The sequence below is a fragment of the Eptatretus burgeri genome, chromosome 1 (assembly GCF_056783735.1).
Source record: "Eptatretus burgeri isolate ZD-2024b chromosome 1, Ebu_testis_v1, whole genome shotgun sequence".
NCBI classification, from domain to species: domain Eukaryota; kingdom Metazoa; phylum Chordata; class Myxini; order Myxiniformes; family Myxinidae; genus Eptatretus; species Eptatretus burgeri.
This window is the reverse complement of record NC_140961.1, coordinates 52,962,143-52,985,071: the sequence shown is the minus strand read 5'-3', so window position 1 is coordinate 52,985,071 and position 22,929 is coordinate 52,962,143. Positions and strand designations below refer to the sequence as shown.

The 22,929-nt window shown below is 42.2% G+C and overlaps 1 protein-coding gene across 5 annotated transcripts in view; it reads left to right on the top strand.

The window, feature by feature from the left end:
- Window positions 1-22,929, top strand: part of LOC147034488 (netrin-1-like) — a 224,726-nt gene that overhangs the window by 5,436 nt on the left and 196,361 nt on the right. The window contains exons 2-3 of one of the 5 annotated variants that reach the window (XM_085884148.1): window positions 9,698-9,845; window positions 14,955-16,045. In XM_085884148.1, the coding sequence (XP_085740274.1) occupies window positions 15,007-16,045 (1,039 nt within the window). In that variant the 5' untranslated portion in view covers window positions 9,698-9,845; window positions 14,955-15,006. Of the gene's footprint in view, window positions 1-9,697; window positions 9,846-10,419; window positions 10,670-10,895; window positions 10,958-11,281; window positions 11,438-14,954; window positions 16,046-22,929 lie in introns of those variants that run through there. The other 4 variants (XM_085884127.1, XM_085884138.1, XM_085884107.1 and 1 more) reach the window with 4 other exon arrangements.

Here is a 22,929-nt window from a genome sequence, read left to right as displayed (position 1 = left end):
GAACGTGAAAGTTCGTGGGTGGCCCAGCTAAAGCCCAGACTTGAATCCCATTGAGAATCTGTGGAATGGCTTGAAAGTTGCTGTTCACCGACACTCTCCATCCAACTTGACAGAGCTTGAGCAAATTTGAAAGAAAGAATGGGGGAAAAAAATCTCCAAATCCAGATGTGCAAACCTGATACAGACATACCCAAGAAGACTCGAAGCTGTCATCGCAGCCAAAGGTGCTTCTACAAAGTGATGACTCAGGGGGTTGAATACTTATTGATGCAAAACATTTCAGCTTTTCATTTTTAATAAATTTGTAAAGAATTCTAAAAGCATGTTTTCACCTTGTCATGATGGAGTATTTTGTGTAGATTAGTGATAAAAAATTTAAATCGAATCCATTTTAAATTCAAGCTGTAACACAACAAAATGTGACAAAAGTCGAAGGGTGTGAATACTTTCTGAAGGCTCTGTATATTGATTTGTTTTTTTGAATCCCATGTGTTATTTTGATTATCTACAGCATTAAGCGTTGTTATCTACTAAATAATGTCCTTGTCGTTCATGTAAAAATGCACTGATTATGTATTCATATATATATATATATATATATATATATATATATATATATATATATATATATATATATATATATATATATATATATATATATATATATATATATATATATATATATACATGGTGAATGCACCCGTCGTTGCCCGGGTTCTTTTTGAATGAATTTAATCTTCTGTACATAGGTCTGACTCGAGCCCAGTATCAGTTACCTATTGGGTCACAGCAGTCATAGCCTAATGGGGTTGGTGAGGGGAAAGCCCTCCCCCCACCGGCCGAGGGGCATCGCCACGGAGCCTATAACCTTCCCGGGGCCTGTCCCGACATCTTTTGTTTCAGAGGTTTCCAACTATCTTTCACTGTTCAGGAGATTAGCACATGCAGACAAACAAACAAAAACCTCAAATTATATATATATATATATATATATATATATATATATATATATATATATATATATATATATATATATATATATATCACACACACACACACACACACACACACACACACACACACACACACACACACACACACACACACACACAGTTGAGGCTTGTGAAAGAGCTCGTACGAGTACACTGAATGGATCAGGATGCAACAGGAAAAAGAACAGTTGAGAGATGGGGAAACACCAACAGTAAAATTGAAGGCCAAGATAGAGGGTGACTTAGAGGAGGAATGGTGGGCAGGGGGAGATGCATGGAGTGAACAAGATGGATGCAGAAGGAAACTCTCTGGAGGGAAAATTTAATTTGTAATTCGGAGGGATTGGTGTGGGTGGGGTTAACGAGTGTCGAAAAGATAATGGTTTGGATTTGGGATGATCTGAGATGGTGGTGAACAGCTGTTTTGAAGATCTGGTGGGAAGAATGTGATTTAAGAGAATGTGAAAGTTGGTTCCACAGGTGGTGAAAAAGAGAAGCAACTGGGTGGAGGTGAGCATTTGCCATGGATTTGGGTAGTTTTAGCAGGAGGAGGTTGATATTGGACTCTATGTGCCCTGCAGAAACCTGAGGGGGGGGGGGTGACAAAACACGGAAAGAGCAGAGGGTACTCGACCATAAAGGAGGCAGTAGAAGACAGAAAGACCACCGACCTGTCTCAATGGTGAAGTGATAGTCCCATAGACTCGGCTTCATTGCAGGAAATTCTTATAATCTTGTTGGCCTTGGTTTTCACAGCATCAAGCTGAGCAAGATGTAAGGCAGGAGACCCAGCCCAGAGGGGAGTGCAGTACTCCATGAAGCTGCAGATAAAAGCCTTTTCGGTGGACAGGAGTTCAGATGTGCCAAGGAAGGACTTTGTGTAGTTGGCAGCAGGCTTCTGAGGATAACTTTGAAATGTGGTTTTCCCAAGAAAGATCTTAACTGATTGTGAGATCCAGGAGTTTGAATGACAGCTTCCTCAAGAGGATTGTTAAGAAAGTATATAGGAGGGTATGTCAGCTTGTCCTTTTGGAGAATGTGAGCTTTGTAAGGATTGAAACACATATTCCAAGTCTTTGACCAGCTTGTGTTTTTTTGTTAAGAACTGAAGAGAGGGAAGAGGCTGTAGCCTCCCTTTCTGAAGGATGAGAGATGTCACGGCAGAGGGTGGAGTCATCACCAAACAAACCAGGGAGTTGGTGTCAAAGCCACCCAATGCTCGCCTGTTTATACATTTATCGTTTTTAAAAGACTAGTCTAATAATATTTTTTATAAAGCATTGCAGTGAAGTCTGATCCAAATAATTTTAAAGCAATATATGTATTTGTATATTGTAATCAGTAAAAAATAGTGTGGTCGATAAAAACATTAGAAAAGAAATAACTTGCACCAAAAACTTTAACATTTTCACGCTCACGCCGGGGTATCACTATAGCTCTCTGTTCTTCGAACAGGCGAGCTAATAAAGGGGATTTTCCAGAGAGTCAGAGAGATGATGTATGAAGATCAGGAATAGGACTGGGCCTAGAACACTGCCTTGGTGCACTCCAGCCTTGACAGGGAGAGGAGATGAAAGGATTCCATTGAGTGCCACATGTTAGTTATGAGAGTAGAGGAAGTCAGGAAGCCATGTGTGGAGTTGGCTTTTGATGCCATAGGCAGAGAGTTTGGAGAGTACGGCAAGATGCCAGACTGTATCAAAAGCATGAGATATAGCTAGATAGATGGCCCTGTTCTCATGCCTGACATTGAGGTCCTCCATACATTGTTGGGTGAGTTGAAGCAGCATGTCCAAGGTGGTCTGAAACCAAATTGGTGATCTTGAGATGAGGTTGTTGGAGAAAAGGAAGGATTTCATATGAACTGTGAAATTTCTTCTTTTGCCATGATCTTGCATCTAATCGGCATAACCTCATGAGTAATCTCTTCTCAATTAGATAGCCTAGCCTTGTGAGAATCATATAAAGGAATTGTATATATGATGTTTCATGGGTTCATTGTGCCTTGGCCAAAACATCATTTCAAATAACGGTGTGTGCTTTTTTTGGTTCAGTGGTTGAGGTTCAAGGAAGAGTTGGAATGGTGAGAGGGCCAACACAATAACAAGGAAGATGAAGTAAACAAGTGAAAAAGGGACTCAGACAAATGAAGTTTGTTTTCTTTCACTGTGTTTTCCTTGTCAGTTGTTGATTTGGCCAGAATTTCATGGTGTACTTACTGAATACGTCTGCTAAATATCAAAGGGGAGGGGTAGGTTTTAATTCAGGAAAGTCATTTATTTGTGTGTGTGTGTAATATATAGAAAAGGAAACTGAAATTCTCTGAACTTAGACCAATGCTGTTCGTGGGGCAACTTAGCATAACAATTGTGCATTTTGTGAGGAAAGCACCAAATTTGGCACACTAGTAGCCTATCATATTTTGAACAGATTTGGATATTGGGCCATCTCAAAATTTTTGATGGCAGTGGAAAATGGCTGCCACAGCCATCAGCGGCTGAATTTGAGATGGCCCAATATCCAAATCTGTTCATAATATGTTAGGCTACTAGTGTGCCAAATTTGGTGCTTTCCTCACAAAATGCACAATTGTTATGCTATATTTAGCTAAGTTGCCCCACTATGTGACAATTTCATCACGACGGTGTCATGCCTGCAACCCCAGGAGGGCATCTCGCAGTTCATGAATGCAAAGTCAAAAGCTGTCATCAAGTGGATGAAAGTGAAGCTACCGACCTGGTTTTGCTCTTATTGGGCCTGATCAGGGCAACACATCACTGTTTCATCCACCTGGTGACTTTTGAAGCCTTTAAAGGCCCAGTCACACCATGACGTTTTAGCCAGCTTATGCCGATTTTTGAAAAATTTGTCTAAAACGCTGGCACACGTCGAATACGTTTATGGGTAAGTTTTGGAAACATTGAGAGCACGCTGAAAAACACTGCCATACGTCAGAGTACGCTGGCTTTCATCGTTGTACTTTGCGGTTGCCCTCAAATTTTAGCATGCTTGAAATTTGTTAGACTTATGCCAGCGTATGACTCACAAGTTCCGCTACACTGGCCATAAGTTGTAGGCACGTTATGCGATCGTTGACACACGTCGACACACGTTAATTGTAAGTTAATCATAAGTCGAAACACGTCGAGGTAATGTTTAGCGTACCCAAAACTTATTTCTAACCTATGAGTAACGTGTTGTTGGCACATTACGTGATCGTTGACACACGTTACTTGTAAGGTACTCATAAGTCGAAACGCGTCAATGTAATGGTTAGCATCAGTGTTCCAGACTCCCTGTTTTGTTTTTTTTTTTCTTCGGTATGACGGTGATGTTGATACTTCGATTTCTAGTGCGGTTATAATATTATATAATTAATAGGCTGCCGCTCAACAATTTAAATCATAACCGCACTGGAAATCGAAGTGTCAACATCACCGTCTTACCGAAGAAAAAAAAAACCAGGGAGTCTGGAACACTGACACTAACCATTACCTCGACGTGTTTCGACTTATGAGAAACTTACAAGTAACTTTTGTCGACGTGTGCCAACGATCGCATATCGTGCGTACAACTTATTCCCATTGCATGCGGAACGTGTGAGGCATATGTACATCGTAAAATGTTTAACACGTTTAAAAGTACAAGACGTACTCCACTTACTACGACGTATGATAGCGTACTTTAGCGTTCTATTCACGTATACCAAACGTACCCATACCGTATTCGACGTGCGCCAGCGTTTTAGACGCATTTTTCAGAGGTCGGCATACGCTGGCAAGATCGCCAAGGGATGACTGCGATGTTGACACTTCCATTTCTCCGGCGGTTATGATTTGAATCATTGTGCAGCAGCCTTTTAATAGGCTACGCCACGTGATCGTCGGCGATACGTGCAGCGCGTTATGCATAAGTTAGACTATCGTTGGGCATAGGTTGTGAACGCCGACAACAGACTAAGCATTCGTTGGTAGAAGTTATCTATAAGACAACGAAACGTTCTGTGTCCGTTACTAATATGGTATGCATACGACCAACTCGTTATGAATACGTCCGAATCTTTAAAAAATACATCAAAAGTTCAGCGTAAGCCAGCGTTTTACATACATTTTGATACCTTGCCATTGCTGGCTAAAACGTCAAGGTGTGACTGGGCCTTAATGCTTATATACTGGCTATTGATGTCCCACTGACTGACTGTTGAGGCCAAATTGTATTTGGCATTAATGAAATATACAGATATATATATATATATATATATATATATATATATATATATATATATATATATATATATATATATATATATATATATATATATATATATATATATATATATATATATATATACATATATACATATATATATATATATATATATATATATATATATTGTTGCGGATCCGGCGTGGCGGGATTCTCACCCAACTCTTGGCGCCACCCTCACCACCGCCATCTCCGTGGTTTATAACACCGGCTGGCTCAGCACAGGTCTCGGGTCATGCGTCTTCAATCGCGATACCAACGTAATCCTGAACCTTACCAGTTTGGGAAATAGAACCCCGGTTACAGACTGGTTTTGTCAGATGCTGAGCGTTTTCCGCCAGTCTGTGACCATTTTGGTTTTATATTGCAATCGAACGGATCGTTCCTCGACGCGACACAAATTAATTCAAAGCGGCAACTTGCACTTCATACGAACCAACCAGATTTATTGGGGAACATCGGGGAATATGACACAAGCAAACCATTCACGACAATGTTTTTATTAACAATCTTTAACCTGTTCTTAACTAGAGAACTACGGACTACAGGTTTTGAGGGGTTCGCAACCGAGATATGCCTTATACAACGTGCAGACAAGACAGACAGACAGCTTGCATGCAGACAAGACAGAGTACTTGGTGATGTTTCATGGACGAGAGGAAAGTGTCAAAAAGCACGAATGTCGCTCGTAACAAGCGGATGTCCACAAATTCGAGCCCCCAGCTCGATCGCGCCACGTGGCAAGATGGCGGCACCGTACTCTTCCTTTTCCGCACCGCACGAGGTCTCCGCGCGCTCCGACCCCACACAAGGCCGACGGCACAAGACCGCCAGATCAACGATGGGCCTCAGCCGATCTCTCCCAATCTCGCGGGGCCTATATATATATATATATATATATATATATATATATATATATATATATATATATATATATATATATATATATATATATATATATATATATATATATATATATATATATATATATATATATATATATGAGGCCCCGCGAGGAGTGATGGAAGCGACATTTTTTAATGATATGATGATGATTGGCTTGGATTATAGGGTAAGGGTTAAAATAGTGCTATATGGCATTAACTCCAAAATGGCCGATGTGTCCCTTACATCATTCCTCATGGCTACTCATATATATATATATATATATATATATATATATATATATATATATATATATATATATATATATATATATATATATATATATATATATATATATATATATATATATACACAGTGCCCAGAGAAAGTCGACACCCCCTTTCAAATTTTTCAACTTTTGTTGCCTTCTAGCCTGGTATTAAATTGCATTAAATCAGACTTTTTCCACCTTTGTTTACACATCGTAACCCACAACTTCCAAGTGAAAAACAAATTTTACAAATTTCAGAAAATTAAATAAAAATGCAAAATTAGAGTATCTTGGTTAGATAAGTGTCCACAACCCATGAGTTAATACTTGGTGGAAGCATCTTTGACAGCAATTACAGCTGTGAGTCTGTTGGGATCGGTCTCTCTCTCAACTTTGCACACCTTGATTGGGCAATATTTGCCCATTCTTCTGTACAAAAGTGTTCAAGCTCAGTCAAGTTACGTGCGGAGCGTTAATGGACAGCATTCTTGAATTAATGCCACAGATTTTCGATTGGATTAAGGTCGGGGCTCTGACTGGGTCACTCAAGGACATTTATCTTTCAGTTGCTTTGCCACTCCAGTGTAGCTTTGGCTGTGTGCTCAGGTCATTGTCATGTTGGAAGATGAACTTCCGTCCCAATTTCAGCTTTGTTGGAGACAGCAGCAGGTTTTCCTCGAGGTTTTTTTCTGTATTTTGCTCCATCCATTTTCCCTTCTGTCTTGACAAGTGCCCTACTCCCTGCTGATGAGAAACATCTCCATAACATGATACTGCCACCACCATGTTTCACAGTCGAATGGTATTCTTTGGGTGATGTGCTGTGTTGGGTTTGCACCAAATGTAACGTTTTGAATTTAGGCCAAAAAGTTCCATCTTGGTTTTGTCAGACCACAAAACATTTTGCCACGTGGCTTAAGAATCTCCAGAGTGGTTTTTTTGCACATCTTAAATGAGACTCAAGGTGTGCTTTTTTGAGTAATGGCTTCCTTCTTGCCACCTTACCATACAGGCTAGACTTGTGCAGTGCTTGGGATATTGTCACATGCACACAGTGCCCAGTCTTTGCCATCAAGGCATGTAGCTCTTTCAAAGTTGCCATTGGCCTCTTGGTGGCTTCTCTGATCAGTCTCCTCCTTGCTTGGTCATCAAGTTTGGAAGGACAGCCTGATCTAGGCAGGGTCTTGGTGGTACCATATGTCTTCCACTTCTTAATGATTGGTTTGACTGTGCTCCAAGGGATATTCAAGGCCTTCGAAATATTTTTGTACCCATCCCCTGAACTGTGTCCTTTCCACAACTTTATCCTGGAGGTCTTGTGAGCTCCTTGGTGCTCATGGTTGAGTCTTTGTTGTGAAATGCACCATCCAGCAGAGGAAACCTACAGAAACAGCTGATTTTATTCTGAAATAATCAGAATAATTACAATTTAACACAGGTGGAGACCAATTAACTTGGTGTGTGATTTTGAAGGTGCTTTGTTATAGCTGAGCTAATTTACAATTGTTATTATAAGGGGAGAGGGGGGGGGGGTGGACACTTTTCCAACCAAGATATTCTAGTTTTGTATTTTTAATCAATGTGAAATTTGTAGAATTATTTTTCACTTGGAAGTTGTGGGTTACGATGTGTAAATAAAGGAGGAAAAGGCTGATTTAATGCAATTTCATTCCAGGCTATAAGGAAACAAAAGTTGAGAATTTTGATTGGGGATGTAGAGTGTGTGTGTGTGTGTGTGTGTGTGTGTGTGTGTGTGTGTGTGTGTGTGTGTGTGTGTCCAGGGTGGCCATAAAGTCTGGAACCGTAGACAAATATCCATTATAAATGGTTTATTGACATTGCATTACAATAAATGACATGTTTTATGTGTTGTCCCTCATGAGAAATGCACAGTTGAATGCGCTGTGCAAAATTGCAATGAACGCGGCGCATTAATGCAGCATTTCCATCAATCCGTCCATCCGTTCATATATATCCGAGTCGATGTACCAGATTGTAGTGCAGAGCATCTGTTCTGCCAAAGCAGTTTCTTGGCAAGGGTTATACTGTGTGGTATGCCATCCCTGACCCAGCAGTAGTTAAGAGAAAGAATTTGGAATTTGTTCATGGTGCCGACGATAACTCACCTACTCTTTGGGAAGGACATGATGGGGTCTTTAACATCAACCAACCAATGCTGGCAGACGGGACACCAAGTAACGCGCATCCGATGGACAGCACGCTCATTGATGAACCACTCTGCCTGTGAAACACCACGACAACAGTTTATAGTTGGGTTGAGATTCAAACTGAAGCTAGACATCTTAGAGCGAGTGTGTGTGTCCATCTCAGGCTAAACCACCCTGCCAGCCACCTTGTCAATCACATTCCCATATATCTATTGTTACCCCCGTCAGAGGAGAGGGTGTTGCATTTCTGTCCATTTTTCTGTCTGTGTCTGTGTGCTCTGTATGTCTGAGGGGACATAATGTGCCAATGTACACCACACTTTACACACTAGCAAATTGCGCTTACTCGCACAGGATTCGAAACGGCGTCGGCATTATGTGGCAAAAACTGGAAGCAGCGTCTTCTGTCATCGAGCCGGCAAGCTGGGATCAACAATTCGCATTTATTGCCACATCTGATGCAATTTAAATGCTCTAATGGCAGCAAGATGCTCCATTTGAAACTTCATTCTATACAGCTTTTGATGCCTGGGGTCCTTGATAAAATTGTATTGTTGTCAAAGCCAGCGACCAATAATCGCAAATGAATCGTGGGATTATTTTTTTTTCCGTCTGAGTACCTCTCGAAAGTATGCACAATTACAATGCGAATATGTCTATAAAATATGTACTGTGAAAATCACACGCAACAAGTCGTGGTGGGTGTGTGCAATCTTTGATCGCTCTTTCCAGTTGATGAATACATAAGAAACGTTGATATTTGTTGAACCATTGTATCTTGTTCTTTGTAAACCTTGTGAACTCTCCTTGTATGGTGTATATAATTTTGGGAATGTTCTTGCTGAAATGTTCGACACACTTCAGAGCTTTAAAAAAAAAAATTATTATAATATTTTTAAAGGTAATGTTTTGCAACATTAATCGGAACTTGTTGCTCCACCCGTTTTACGTAAGAAGGAATGTCTCCATTGTTTTAGAAAATGACCACAAAAGTCCAATATGTCGGAGAGAATGCAAATAAGGACAGCCTTGTTCAGAGGAGATACAAAGGTGCATTTTGTAAATGATAAGCGAGCTTCCTTTACAGCCGGGCCATTCGGTTTACTCTCACGCAGGTGCTGTTCAGCTCAGGAAGTGTGTGCGAGGGAGGAGGTCGCCGCATTGGGCAAACGGTGACCTCCCTTCTGACTCGTTTCCATTGAAAGAGGGTAGACTCGTCGAGAGCAACCTTTGCTGTGGCGAGGAAGCGTCATCCGATTTCAGGTGTGTGTGATGATAAAAGGCCGAGGTTTAAACGGCGACACATACGCAGCGCACCTTCTTGCGGTATCATGCGGGGAACCGTTTTCGGCACAAGTCTTTCACGAACCGGCTGGCCAGGGGGTGACGTTCGACTGAAGGCAGCAGGAATATGAATTTTGTTCAGCATGCTGACCATAGCTCACCGATTTGGGCGAAACGCCGCAGGGTGGGATATTTCACGTCCACCAACGACTGGTGCTGGCAGATGGGTCCTCTGGACGGACGGCTCAAAGCCAAAGGCGAGTTAAACGGCGCACTCGGAATGTTTATAAGAAAGAAAGAACGCGTTTTGTGCGGCAAATTCTCTCGGGATAAAACCTAAAAGGACGAAGAAAGAAAAACAAACAAAATCACGCTCTGAGGACTCGAGTTAAAAACTCGTGCGTCGTTAGACTTCAATTTAGGGGAACAAAAAGGACACGCACGAATGAATTGGAGAGACGCACTGCGGAGCCGCTGGAATTGTTCGGCGATGTGCGTCGAGTGAATAAACATCTCGAAGGTTGGAACGACGCGCGAGTCCTTTGGCCTCGAGCTCGAGCACCGAGCGTCGCGTGAACGTCGCGAGCGCGCGCAGCGTGAGTGCACACACGTGCGGCGCACGCCGCGAACTCGTCGGCGCTGCAAGGTTTGCTTCGCTCGTGACGTTCCCCGTGGCAATAACGCAGCGCACGTGTGCGCCGCACGTCGCGTCAACACTTGCCGGCACGAATCCCGAAACGCACGTGCACATCGGAAAACATCGGTTACACACATTATACCGTCCGGATTCGTCGTCACCGAAGGTGAAGAAGGTCGTTTTTCTGTGGTATTTTTTTTTTCCTCTCTGTCTCTCAAAAAGTTGTGCACGGGTTCGATGTGCGACAAGGACGGATTGATTCGATTTTGGTGAGGATCCGGATAGGAGGATTTATTTAATTTTTTTTGACGGTGTAAACATATAATGTGGTAACGTGTTTGGACACGTGTCGTTATGGGCGGGTGGGGGAGCGTATTGAGGGGAGATGGGGTTACAGTTGTGACTGACTGTGACTGTGGCCACGAGAGTAACTGTTGCACGCGAAGGACTGGCCGTGAGGATTTATTTATTTATTAAATATATAAACAGGAAATTGTAAGCGATTGTCCCGGCACTAATCGATGTGTGAATGTTTTCCACTGGCACTCGGGCTGTCGGTTTTGGCAGCAACAAAAGCGCGCGAATTGTCGGACTTTTTTTGCCAACGAGCCACCCGGTGCCACGTTGTGTGGAGCCTTGGTGTTCGCGAAACTCACCTCTTCTCTAACCCCACCCCGTCCCCGCAGGGGTGGGTCTGGGATGTTGGGGCTGGAGGGGGGCGGAGGTTGAAGAGTGCCCATGTACCCCTTTAATGAACCGTTTTGAACGTAAACCTTCCTCATTCCATTATGGGCCTTTTGCCTTTCGGATCGTATTGAAGGGGGTAATAGGCAGGTGCGTCTGGCGCTTTGTGGCCGAGCCTTGAGCAACCTGCACGCACGAGCCTGGCCACCGTTTCTGTAACTAACACTGACTGACACACACTGATGACAAAGTGAGTGATGCATGGAGGTTACGAGATGAGCTTTGTTAATTAAAAAAAAAAATTACTTTTATAAGGTTGGTTTGCTTCGTGTTCCCATCTGAGCTTATACATCTGGATTGCGGGGTCCTCGAAGGTGTAACTCCCCACGTGCACATCGGAAATATATACATTTGTCCATTGTGTATTGTTTTCCTTGAAATTTGAGCACAAGTACGATGAAGTGTACTGATGAATTTGTCCTGCATGTACTTTATGCATAAGTTCGATGTACATCTATCAATGTAAAGGAAAAAAAAAATGTGTATATATATATATATATATATATATATATATATATATATATATATATATATATATATATATATATATATATATATATATAATGATAATTTATTGATGTGCACTGATGCACAACCTTTGGTGTTCAATGGTTATTGGTCTAAAGGTGCAGTTATTCATAGTTCACGGTGTTTTTGGGAACGTAAGAATTTGTGGTGTGCAGTGATTTTTATTTATTTGTTTGTTTTAATGTGCACAATTTGTTGCCTGCAATTATGTTCATGATACAATTTGTGCAAGTGCGCAGTATTTTTGATAATGGTGCACAATTCGTGGGGTGTAGTGATTCCGTAAAGGTGCGCAATCCATGGTGAGCATTTGTTTTGCACGCAGTGTTTTCATAGCTAGTAATACCCGCTTCTTCCTGGAGCGAAATATGATGTCGGTGAATCACTTGCACAATTCCATGTCTGTCGTTTCCACACCCTCAATACCCCCCTCCGTCCAGCAGGGGTCAGTGATTAAACAACTTGCACTATGCTACATGTACAGGTGAAAATTGGAAGTCGTGTACCCACCCTTGTGGAAGTTATTGGGGGGGGGGATTTATTTCTTGCCCGTGACCTGACCCTGTGTACCCCCAAGCACATATGCAAAATTTGAGGGGAATTGGCTGAGCAGTTTTCGATTCTATAAGATTCAGACACATGCAGAGAATTGCCGAATTTTATGATGAAGGTGTATAATTTGTGGTGTGCAGTGTTTCAGTAAAAGTGTGCAATTTATGGCATTCAGTTGATTGTGTAAGCATGAAATTTGTTTGCACATGGCCTTGCAAAGGTGTGTAATTTGTTGAATGCACATTGTTTGTAAAGGTGTTCAATTTGTTGCATGCAATGGTTTGTAAAGGTGTGCAATTTGTGGCACAAAGTAATTTTGTAATAGTGTTAGAAATCCGAACATGCTGTTTTGAAAAAGTGCAAGTTTCACTGTGTGCAATGAGTGTGCAAAGGTGCACATGTCGTGAATTTTATGAGTGTGGTGTGCACTGGGTTTGTGAAGGTGTGCCATTTGTGGCATGCAGTGATTTTGTAAAGGTTTTGGAATGAAAGTGTTCTTAAAAGGGTGCATAATTTGTGGTGTGCAATGTTTCAGTAAAAGTGCACAATTTGTGGTATCCATTGAATCTTAAAAGTGAGCAATCTGAAGTGTGCAGTATTTTTTGAAAAAAAAAGTATTTATTTATTATTTTATTTTATTTTATTTCAAGGCACAGTAATCATAACATGCAGTGTTTTGGTAAAAAAGCACAATTTGTGCAATTTGTTGATTGTGTCCAGGTGTGCAATTTGTGGTGTTCAATGATTGTGTAAAGGTGTGCAATTATTGGCGTTCAATGATTGTGTAAAGGTGTGCAATCATTGGGGTTCAATGATTGTGTAAAGGTGTGCAATTTGTGGTGCGCATTCAACTTGTTATGGTGCGTAATCTGTGCCCAACAGTAATTTTTACAAAGTTTCAGTAATCATGACGTGCAGTATTCGTGGCATACACTGATTTTATAAAGATGGTAGTAGTCGTGGTGTGGTGTTTTGGTGAAAAGGTGAAATTTGTGGCATGCACTGATTTTATAAAGATGGTAGTAGTCGTGGTGTGGTGTTTTGGTGAAAAGGTGAAATTTGTGGCATGCACTGATTTTATAAAGATGGTAGTAGTCGTGGTGTGTTTTGGTGAAAAGGTGAAATTTGTGGCATGCACTGATTTTATAAAGGTGCTAGTAATTGTGGTGTGGTGTTTTGGTGAAAAGGTGAAATTTGTGGCATGCACTGATTTTATAAAGGTGCTAGTAATTGTGGTGTGGTGTTTTGGTGAAAAGGTGAAATTTGTGGCATGCACTGATTTAATAAAGGTGGTAGAAGTCGTGGTGTGGTGTTTTGGTGAAAAGGTGAAATTTGTGGGATGCACTGATTTTATAAAGGTGGTAGTAGTTGTGGTGTGGTGTTTTGGTGAAATTTGTGGCATGCAATTATTTTCGATAGGTGGTAGGAGTCATGGTGTTTTGGTGAAAAGGTGAAATTTGTGGCATGCAATTATTTTCGATAGGTGGTAGGAGTCATGGTGTTTTGGTGAAAAGGTGAAATTTGTGGCATGCACTGATTTTATAAAGATGGTAGTAGTCGTGGTGTGGTGTTTTGGTGAAAAGGTGAAATTTGTGGCATGCACTGATTTTATAAAGATGGTAGTAGTCGTGGTGTGGTGTTTTGGTGAAAAGGTGAAATTTGTGGCATGCACTGATTTTATAAAGGTGCTAGTAATTGTGGTGTGGTGTTTTGGTGAAAAGGTGAAATTTGTGGCATGCACTGATTTTATAAAGGTGCTAGTAATTGTGGTGTGGTGTTTTGGTGAAAAGGTGAAATTTGTGGCATGCACTGATTTAATAAAGGTGGTAGAAGTCGTGGTGTGGTGTTTTGGTGAAAAGGTGAAATTTGTGGGATGCACTGATTTTATAAAGGTGGTAGTAGTTGTGGTGTGGTGTTTTGGTGAAATTTGTGGCATGCAATTATTTTCGATAGGTGGTAGGAGTCATGGTGTTTTGGTGAAAAGGTGAAATTTGTGGCATGCAATTATTTTCGATAGGTGGTAGGAGTCATGGTGTTTTGGTGAAAAGGTGAAATTTGTGGCATGCACTGATTTTATAAAGGTGGTAGTAGTTGTGGTGTGGTGTTTTGGTGAAAAGGTGAAATTTGTGGCATGCACCGATTTTGTAAATGTGTGAAAGTTGTGTGGTGCAGTGGTTTGCAAAGGTGCGTGTGATTTGTGGTGAACCGTGATTTCATAAAGGTGTGGTAGTCATGGTGTGGTCTTTTGGTAAAGGGGTGTAATTTGTGGTTTGCTGTGTTTTTGTGACGTGAATCGATTTTGGAAAGTGCACAATTTGTGGTGCTTAGTGATTTTTGTAAAGGTACAGGATCCATGGCTTGCAGTGAAATGATGTTTATGGAGACAAACGTTTTCTTTTCTCAGAAGCGCATTGGAGACTCTCGCAGGTCTTGCGCCCCCGTTAAGGTCCCTCCCCCCTCGTATTCCTTCAATCCAGGCTGCCCGCTCTCTCCGAGAGTTATTTTGACTCATGTCAGTGGCTCGATGTGCTCATGAGGTCAAGACCAGGGGAACGTCAGCAAGTATAGCAAAAAAGCCCATCGGTACTATTTGCTGCTTGAATACCCCCACCTCTTCCCGCCCACAGAGCTGCTCAAAGAACAGAGAGAAAGAGCGACAGAGCCACAGCAGAACTCACCATGGGGTGCTGCGTGGGACTCGCGGTGCCTCTTTGCGCGTTGCTCCTGCTTTGCGCGTCTCAACTGACCAGCGCTCGCTACGGACTGGCGATGTTTGCAGCTCAGCAAAGTCCTCCAGATCCGTGCAATGACGAAATGGAAAGGCCACGTCGCTGCATCCCGGACTTTGTTAACGCAGCGTTTGGTCAGGAGGTGCGTGCCTCCAGCACATGTGGAAAGCACCCAACACGCTACTGCCTGCAGTCCGAGCAGAGCCACACGCGCGAAGAATCGGTACGTTCGTGCAACCACGTGTGCGACGCATCGGACCCGAAGCACGCGCATCCGGCCGCCTACCTTACAGATCTCAACAATCCGCACAACCTCACATGCTGGCAGTCAGAAACGCACATGGAGTATCCCCGGAACGTGAGCCTCACGCTCTCTTTGGGCAAAAAATTTGAGGTAACTTACGTGAGTCTGCAATTTTGCCTGATGCGTCCAGAATCCATGGCCATTTACAAGTCCATGGACTTTGGGAGAACGTGGGTGCCTTTCCAGTTCTACTCTACGCAATGCCGCAAGGTGTACGGAAAACCACAACGGGTCACTATCAGCAAGCAAAACGAGCAGGCGGCACTATGCACGGACGCTCATGTGGAGTCACGCCCGCACCCAGGTGGCCTAGTCGCATTCAGCACGCTCGATGGGCGACCCTCTGCTCACGACTTCGATAGCAGCCCCGTGTTGCAGGACTGGGTCACGACCACTGACGTCCGGGTCGTGTTCACGCGCTTGTACGCTCACGACGCACCTGAAGGGGAGGAGAACGCACAGCACGCGCACGGTGCCCACAATTACTACGCCGTGTCCGACCTGCAGGTGGGTGGACGTTGCAAGTGCAATGGACACGCGGCGCGCTGCTTGCGGGGCCGCGACGGGACCCTGACGTGCGAATGCAAGCACAACACAGCCGGGCCTGACTGCGAGCAATGCAAGCCGTTCCACTTCGACCGGCCATGGCAGCGTGCCACTGCACGTGAAGCCTACAAGTGCACAGGTATGAGCCATGACGTCGATCCTGCACGCAGTCCAGGGTGTGAATCCGTGGGGGTTCGTGTGGTTCGAATTAGCCTTTCCCGACTTCAACAAATAATCCCATTGTCCTTCGGAAATAATTGTTTTGAATAGCCCGAGTTTTTTTTTTCCAATATATATATATATATATATATATATATATATATATATATATATATATATATATATATATATATATATATATATATATATATATATATATATATAGATATCTCTTTCTAACCACTCACTGACCCACTCACTCACTGATATGAAGGATCGGTACGTTCCGGGTGATGTCGAAAGATTAAATTTTGCATGCGACTGGACATCGAAGCCAGCACACCGGGAAAAATGACAGAATCGTCGGACACCATCCATAAATGAAAAAAAAAGAAAAACATGCAGGTGAGCGACCCCAGACAATGGGGAAGCACGGTAATTTTGTGTGCCAACGGACATCGAAGCCGATACACCAGTAAAAATCACAGAACCGTCGGAAAGCATCCGTAAATGAAAAAATAAAACAAATGAAAAATCTTAGGGTCTTTATTTCGAGCTCCTGTCCTACCGTTTAATTAACACCAGGTGGTTTGACTCGGCATGTCATCCTTCCGAGCTCTGTGAAATGATCATCGGTGTACTCGTAATAGGGCACCACATCAACGGCACAGCTGCACCCACAGAAAATGATGCAACCAGAGGCTGCACATCATGTATATGTATAAGTATTTATCGAGCATTTTATATGTTGGTGTTTTCTTGGACTAGATACGTGAGTATATCTCGTTGAGTGAACATGTCGAATGACTCTTGTATATCAGGCAGGTGGTGAGCAGCCAAAGCAGCAAGTATTTGGAGCGGTGTACGAGTGATCACACCATGGTATATAATTCGTGTAAATAAGTTAGCCAAAATATAGCAATTCCATTCTGGAATATTAAGCTTTGCTTCTACGGTTCCTACTGGAGTCAGACACTGTGCATGGGCGGCTCAAACCGTCTGGCCTTAATTCAGAGGATTTATAACATAAATATGCAAAGGGGAATAAACTAAACACAGAGCTCAATGAAAACAACGTTTCCGTTTGAAATGCTTGTGTTTGCGTCCGGGGAAATCGCATCGGTTCCCAAGCTACACACCACAACGTTTGTTTGCTGCATGTGGTTGTCGTGAAAGCCCACACTTTTGCCTTGCAACCGTATACACCACACACTATTAAGCACGAATGGAAACCTTTAAACATCACCTGCCTGCACCTGGGTGATTATAAACTAGATTATTAATCAGTTTTTTTTTTTTCCTCCATCATTGAAGTTGTCTGCTTTGATCAGAAGCGGGTGAGATGCGCACACGCATTTCAATCCGGCGATTACGAGAAAAGTCCGTTCAAGATGGATGTTTGGAGATTGTCGAGGTGCACACCTATCCATGGCGCACCTGTCTCGTGAATGCATGTCTCGCTTGTGCACATCTAATCAGTGGTGCGAGCCTTGCTTACCTTTGTATAACCGATGCACGTTTCACATGTGCACGCCTCACCTGTGCATGACTAATCTGCACATCCCTCACATGTGTACGTCTGATCTGTGCACGCATTGCCGGTCAATATATATCTATACCACACATGTACACACACATTGTTTTTGTCATGAATGTGTTCCTCAATTTTATCATTTATTGAACACTTAACGGCCATTCCTCAGCATTATATTGACATGTAAAATTCACAAATTTTCCGACTGCCCGGATCATCAGCTGGGCTCCGTTCTTCATGCATATCTCCATACTTTCGGACCAGAAACTCTTGAAACGGTGGGTCCACAACCACTCAACCAGGCAATGCAACCCCACGATCCAAACTTTTTACTTGTAGCATTTAACTTCACCTGTGGATGTTTACCTTTCTACCTAAACACCATTTAAATTGTTACCAAAGCGATAACCCAGTCTTCTTGCACATGGCAGCTTGGCTGCCAGGTAGCTATCATTTTGTTGGGGCACAACTATGCCACTGATGCTGTGCCCCTCTATCAGTACACCGGTACTCATTTTTCCGACCTCAGAAAGATGACAGGCCGAGTCAACCCCACCTGCTGTTAATTCGGTGGCCAATGGGGCTCAAATGCAGGACCCTAAGATCCCAAGCAAGCCACCCTAACCACGAAGCCAACACTAGGCTTGTTAACCCAGTTATGGCTTCCGAGACATCAAATAACTGAAATGCACGAATGTAGTTTATTCATCAAACTCGTACAATCAGGGATATAGTTTCATTGTTGTTATTCATTTGTGTAAGAGCAATAAAGGAAATTTAGTAAGGTCAGGTAAACCGCACTGATTCATTGCAAAGGCATGCAGGTTGTATGTGATCCCACAATTTTGGTGGTAATGATTCCTTGCAGCGCTGGCTTAAAGATGCACTCATCGGATTGATCCACTATGCAGTACTATATATATATATATATATATAAAAAAAAAACATTTCAAGTAAAATGTCAAAAGAGAGGGATGAAATCTCAAAATAACAACCAAATAAGGAATGAATGACAACACATTACGATGCCACAATACGACACTACAATCCTATTACGGATTACCATCACAACATCTTTTTACATTTTACCTTTGTTGTGGGATTGTGATGAAACAACGTCAAAAGATATTGTGATGCTAAACCAGAAGAGGATTGTGGCATCGTAATTTGGTGTCATTGCTGCCTTTTTTTTTATTTTTATTTTTTATTTTTTTTTTGAGATTTCATCCCTCTGTTTTTTACATTTTTAGTCCCCGTTGGACTTAGTCCGAAATGGGGGCCTATGGATTTGGTCTCGATTTTTCGTGTCCGTACATGTGTGTTTGTGTGCGTCCGCAACCATATCTCGGACATGTATGGACCGATTTTATTCGTACTTGGCATAAAGACAACACATGATGGTATACATAAGTCGGTCATTGTTTCTCGACATCAGATCTAAGATGGCCGACTGGTAGACTGGTGGCCATTTTAGTTGTAAAAGAACCCCGATGTTGAACATGTCCTCAACCATTTCTCAAAACATGCTTTTACCGATGTTATTTAAACTTGGTACACAGATAATGAATGATGTCTTGCGTATGCATGTAATTTTTTTCCGAGATCAGATCCAAGATGGCCGACTGGCGGCCATTTTGTTATTTAAACGTGTCCCCAACCATTTCTCCGACATGCATGGTTCGATTTTGTTCAAATTTGGCACAAGCACAGTACATGATGGCCGACACGTGCACCTCACTTTATTTTGTGATCCGATAAAAGATGGCCACTGGTCGACTGTCGGCCATTTTAGTTGTACATAAATATGGGTCAGCCCTTTCGCTTCATGCAGCAAAAGTACTAAAACAATGTGGGCTATGACATTTTATGTCATCTTAACTTGTTTAAAATGCTTAATGTTTCTCATATTTTGTTATTTTGGTATGGATTAAATCAATCTATGTTATTAACATTTTTTTTATACATATCTGTTATTTATAAACAGGGTATTTATTGCTTTTGGAATGGTTCTGTTCACTGCTGTCCATTCCCACCCTTCACGATCCTTGCCTGCTTTGTTTGATTTATTTTCGTAACTAGATGGTATTCATGGGATACTTACCCTGCGCAGTCTTGAGAAGGACTTGTTGCAAGCCAACTCTTCTGTTTTGTTTAATGTTTTTTTTTTCTTTCTTTGATCCATTATGGTGCCAGACCAGTGACTGATGTCACTTTTATCAAACTATATGTCACATGGGTAGTTTATCAATTAGTTAAAGTTTTGCATTGATCAGTTAGCAGTTTCAACAATTGCAGAGAATTTTTTTTTCATACTAACCAGATCAGGCGTTGCACTTGTTGAATTATGACATCATAATGAAGGTACCGATGACATCATCATTAACAAATTGTATTCCCCATGGGAGTACTTGACAATGAGCCATGTTTCAATTTTTTCAATGGAGCAGTTTCGGAGATATAAAGGTGCAAAGTTTTTCGGTTTTTCCAAGATGGCGCCTGTACCACATGACCTACGACGTTATAATTATCATTATATATTCCTATAGCAGGAGGCGCGTCTATGATCAAAATTTCCTGTCAATCGGACCAACAATTGCAGATAAAAAATTTTTCATACTGACTGGATGAAGCGTTGCACTTGTCGAATTATGACATCATAGTGAAGGCACCAATGACTAATCATGAACAAATCTTATTCCCCACGGGGAGTACATTACAATGAGCCAGGTTTCAATTTTTTCCATGGAGTGGTTTTTGAGACAGAGGGGCAAAATTTTTCAGCCAAAATGGCGTTTGTACCATGTGATATATGACGTCATAATTAACATTGAAAAATTATACAAGAGGAGGTGCTCCAATGTTGGAAATTGTGTCCATTGGACCAACAATTGCAGAGAATTTTTGTTCTTATCATGCTGACTGGATCAAGCGTTGCACTTGTCGAATTATGATGTAATAATGAAGGCACCGATGACATCATCATTAACCGATCTTATTCCACATGGGGAGGACTTGACAATGAGCCATGTTTCAATTTTTTTCCATGGAGTGGTTTCAGAGATGTAGAGGTGCAAAGTTTTTCGGTTTTTCCAAGAATGGCGTCTGTACCCGTGACCTATGATGTCATAATTAAGAGCAAAAATTATACAGGAGGAGGTGCACCTACTTGGAAAATTTCGTGTCAATCAAACTAATGATTGCTGAGAAAATGAATTTTAAAAATGCAGACACGTACGTACGGCACACGGACGTGACCTATCATTTCAGCCCGCTTCTCGCTTTGTGAGCAGAGGATAATAAAACGATTAATGTTTCATGTATTTTAAAATTTTGGGTTGTGTGCGCTCGTCCAGAGACAGTAACTTCCTCGTGTTTGAATCGCCATCACCATCATAGCTTCAGCTGTTATTGAGTTGCATCAGGCTACAGTTTAACATTGTGTTTGGAGGGGAAGAGAAAGAAGAGGGAGAAGAAGTACAAATTGGTGTTTTAGCGAACCGTCGTCGTGGTACTTTACCGACGTATTCTGGCATCTTTTTAAGTCTTGGTAGATCAGAAAACACTCGAAAATAAAGTGTATGACTTTTAAATGCTTATGACTTCACTCGATAGTTGCCTTTGAGCGTATCATTGCATACACATTTGAATGGGTGGCCATTTTCCCCCCATATCATCCCTCTCTCGATATGGAGTACCACTGTACTCCATGATATTCCAACTTTACCCTGCAGGGGAGTTATCTAACATTTCAAATATTCACTTCACACTACTGTATGTACATATTTACATGAATACGAGTTATTATTCCCCAGTTTCTGATTATATATATATATAGTTGCAGATCTGGGGCTCGAGTTTGACCATGATGGGAAGTGCTCGGGTCTTTCTTGAACGACTGGTCCTGAGGCCGGCGGACATGAATAAGTTTGTGCTGCAGTGGGTTGCTAAGCAACCACGAATGCCAATTGGTACTACCAATCCTGGCAGGGTTACACTACTTTGCGTGATACCTTGCCTGTGGATGGCCGCACTAAGGGGGGGGGGGTCTTGTTGCCGAAGCGCACACCTGGATTACTGCCGAGCGATACATGGAGTATGTGCTGGCTAACGAGCAAATCACGTGGGGTAGAACTTCCTGGCTGGCACAAATGGTGCAGACTTTGCTGAACCAATGGAGGAAAAGACAGGACGAGCTGGGTACATTTATAACGCAGGTTAATTTATAATAAACTAGAACGGGCACTCATAGAGCGCATACCTTCGTCGCCACTACTTTTTTTGTTCTTGGTATGAGTGTGGGGAACTGGTTTCATATGAATGGTCTTATGACACAAACCACATATCTATAATGTCATGACCCCCCCCCGACTTTCGGGGGCTACGGACTAAACAACAATCAACTCGCGTCGTTTTGGCGAGTCTTCACTCGCAAGCTCAGTGAATACAACGTTTCAACAAGAGAAGGTAATCTCGTTTGATGCTGGTTTCATGCAAGTCGAATAAGAATTGACTAAGTTATGCTGAAAACCGCATATTTTTCAAGGGCGTGACCCCCCTGACCTTTGACCCCTAACCGGTAACAAGAGTATGGGCGTCATTGTGTCATATTGCATATCACAAGATGAGGCGTTGAATTCTCAACATTTTGGCGTTAGTTGCATGCAAATTGAATAAAAATTGACCGTGTTATCGTAAAAAGACGATTTTAACCTTTTCGTGACCTTGACCTTTGACCGGAACGATCCCAAAATCTAATCGAAGGCTTCCTGGCTAATAACCAATCATCCCACCAAATTTCATGCAATTCGGTTTAATACTTTTTGAGTTATACGAATCGCAAGATTACAAAGAAATAAATAAATAAATACGCGCCGACCAAAACATAACCTTTCGCAGAATGCGAAGGTAATTAAACAAAAGGACATGCATATATTTACATGGAACAACAAAGCACAGTGCAGACTTGTACCAATATAGAGCTGCAATCTTAATTTTACACTATACAAGACAGGTGCCATCAGAAACATACCCCGAGGAAAATTAGAGAGCAAGAGAGAGTAAGAAAGTACGAGGTGTTGACCTCGATGGTGCCTGGCATGGCCGACGGACCCGTGCTTCCCAGTCGCTTTGGAGGGGGAGGAGGGAAGAAAATTGGCGGTGTCTAAGGTGCGTGATTTGAGGAGGTGCAGTGAAGGAAAAAATGGGAAGAGGTGCACGTCACTGGGGTCACTGGTTTGTGTCTGCAGCAGATGGGGCACGGGCTTCTGGGGGTGTTTTCCGGCTACACACGTGCGCTGGATACCAAATGGGGCTCATGGTAGAGCGGAGTG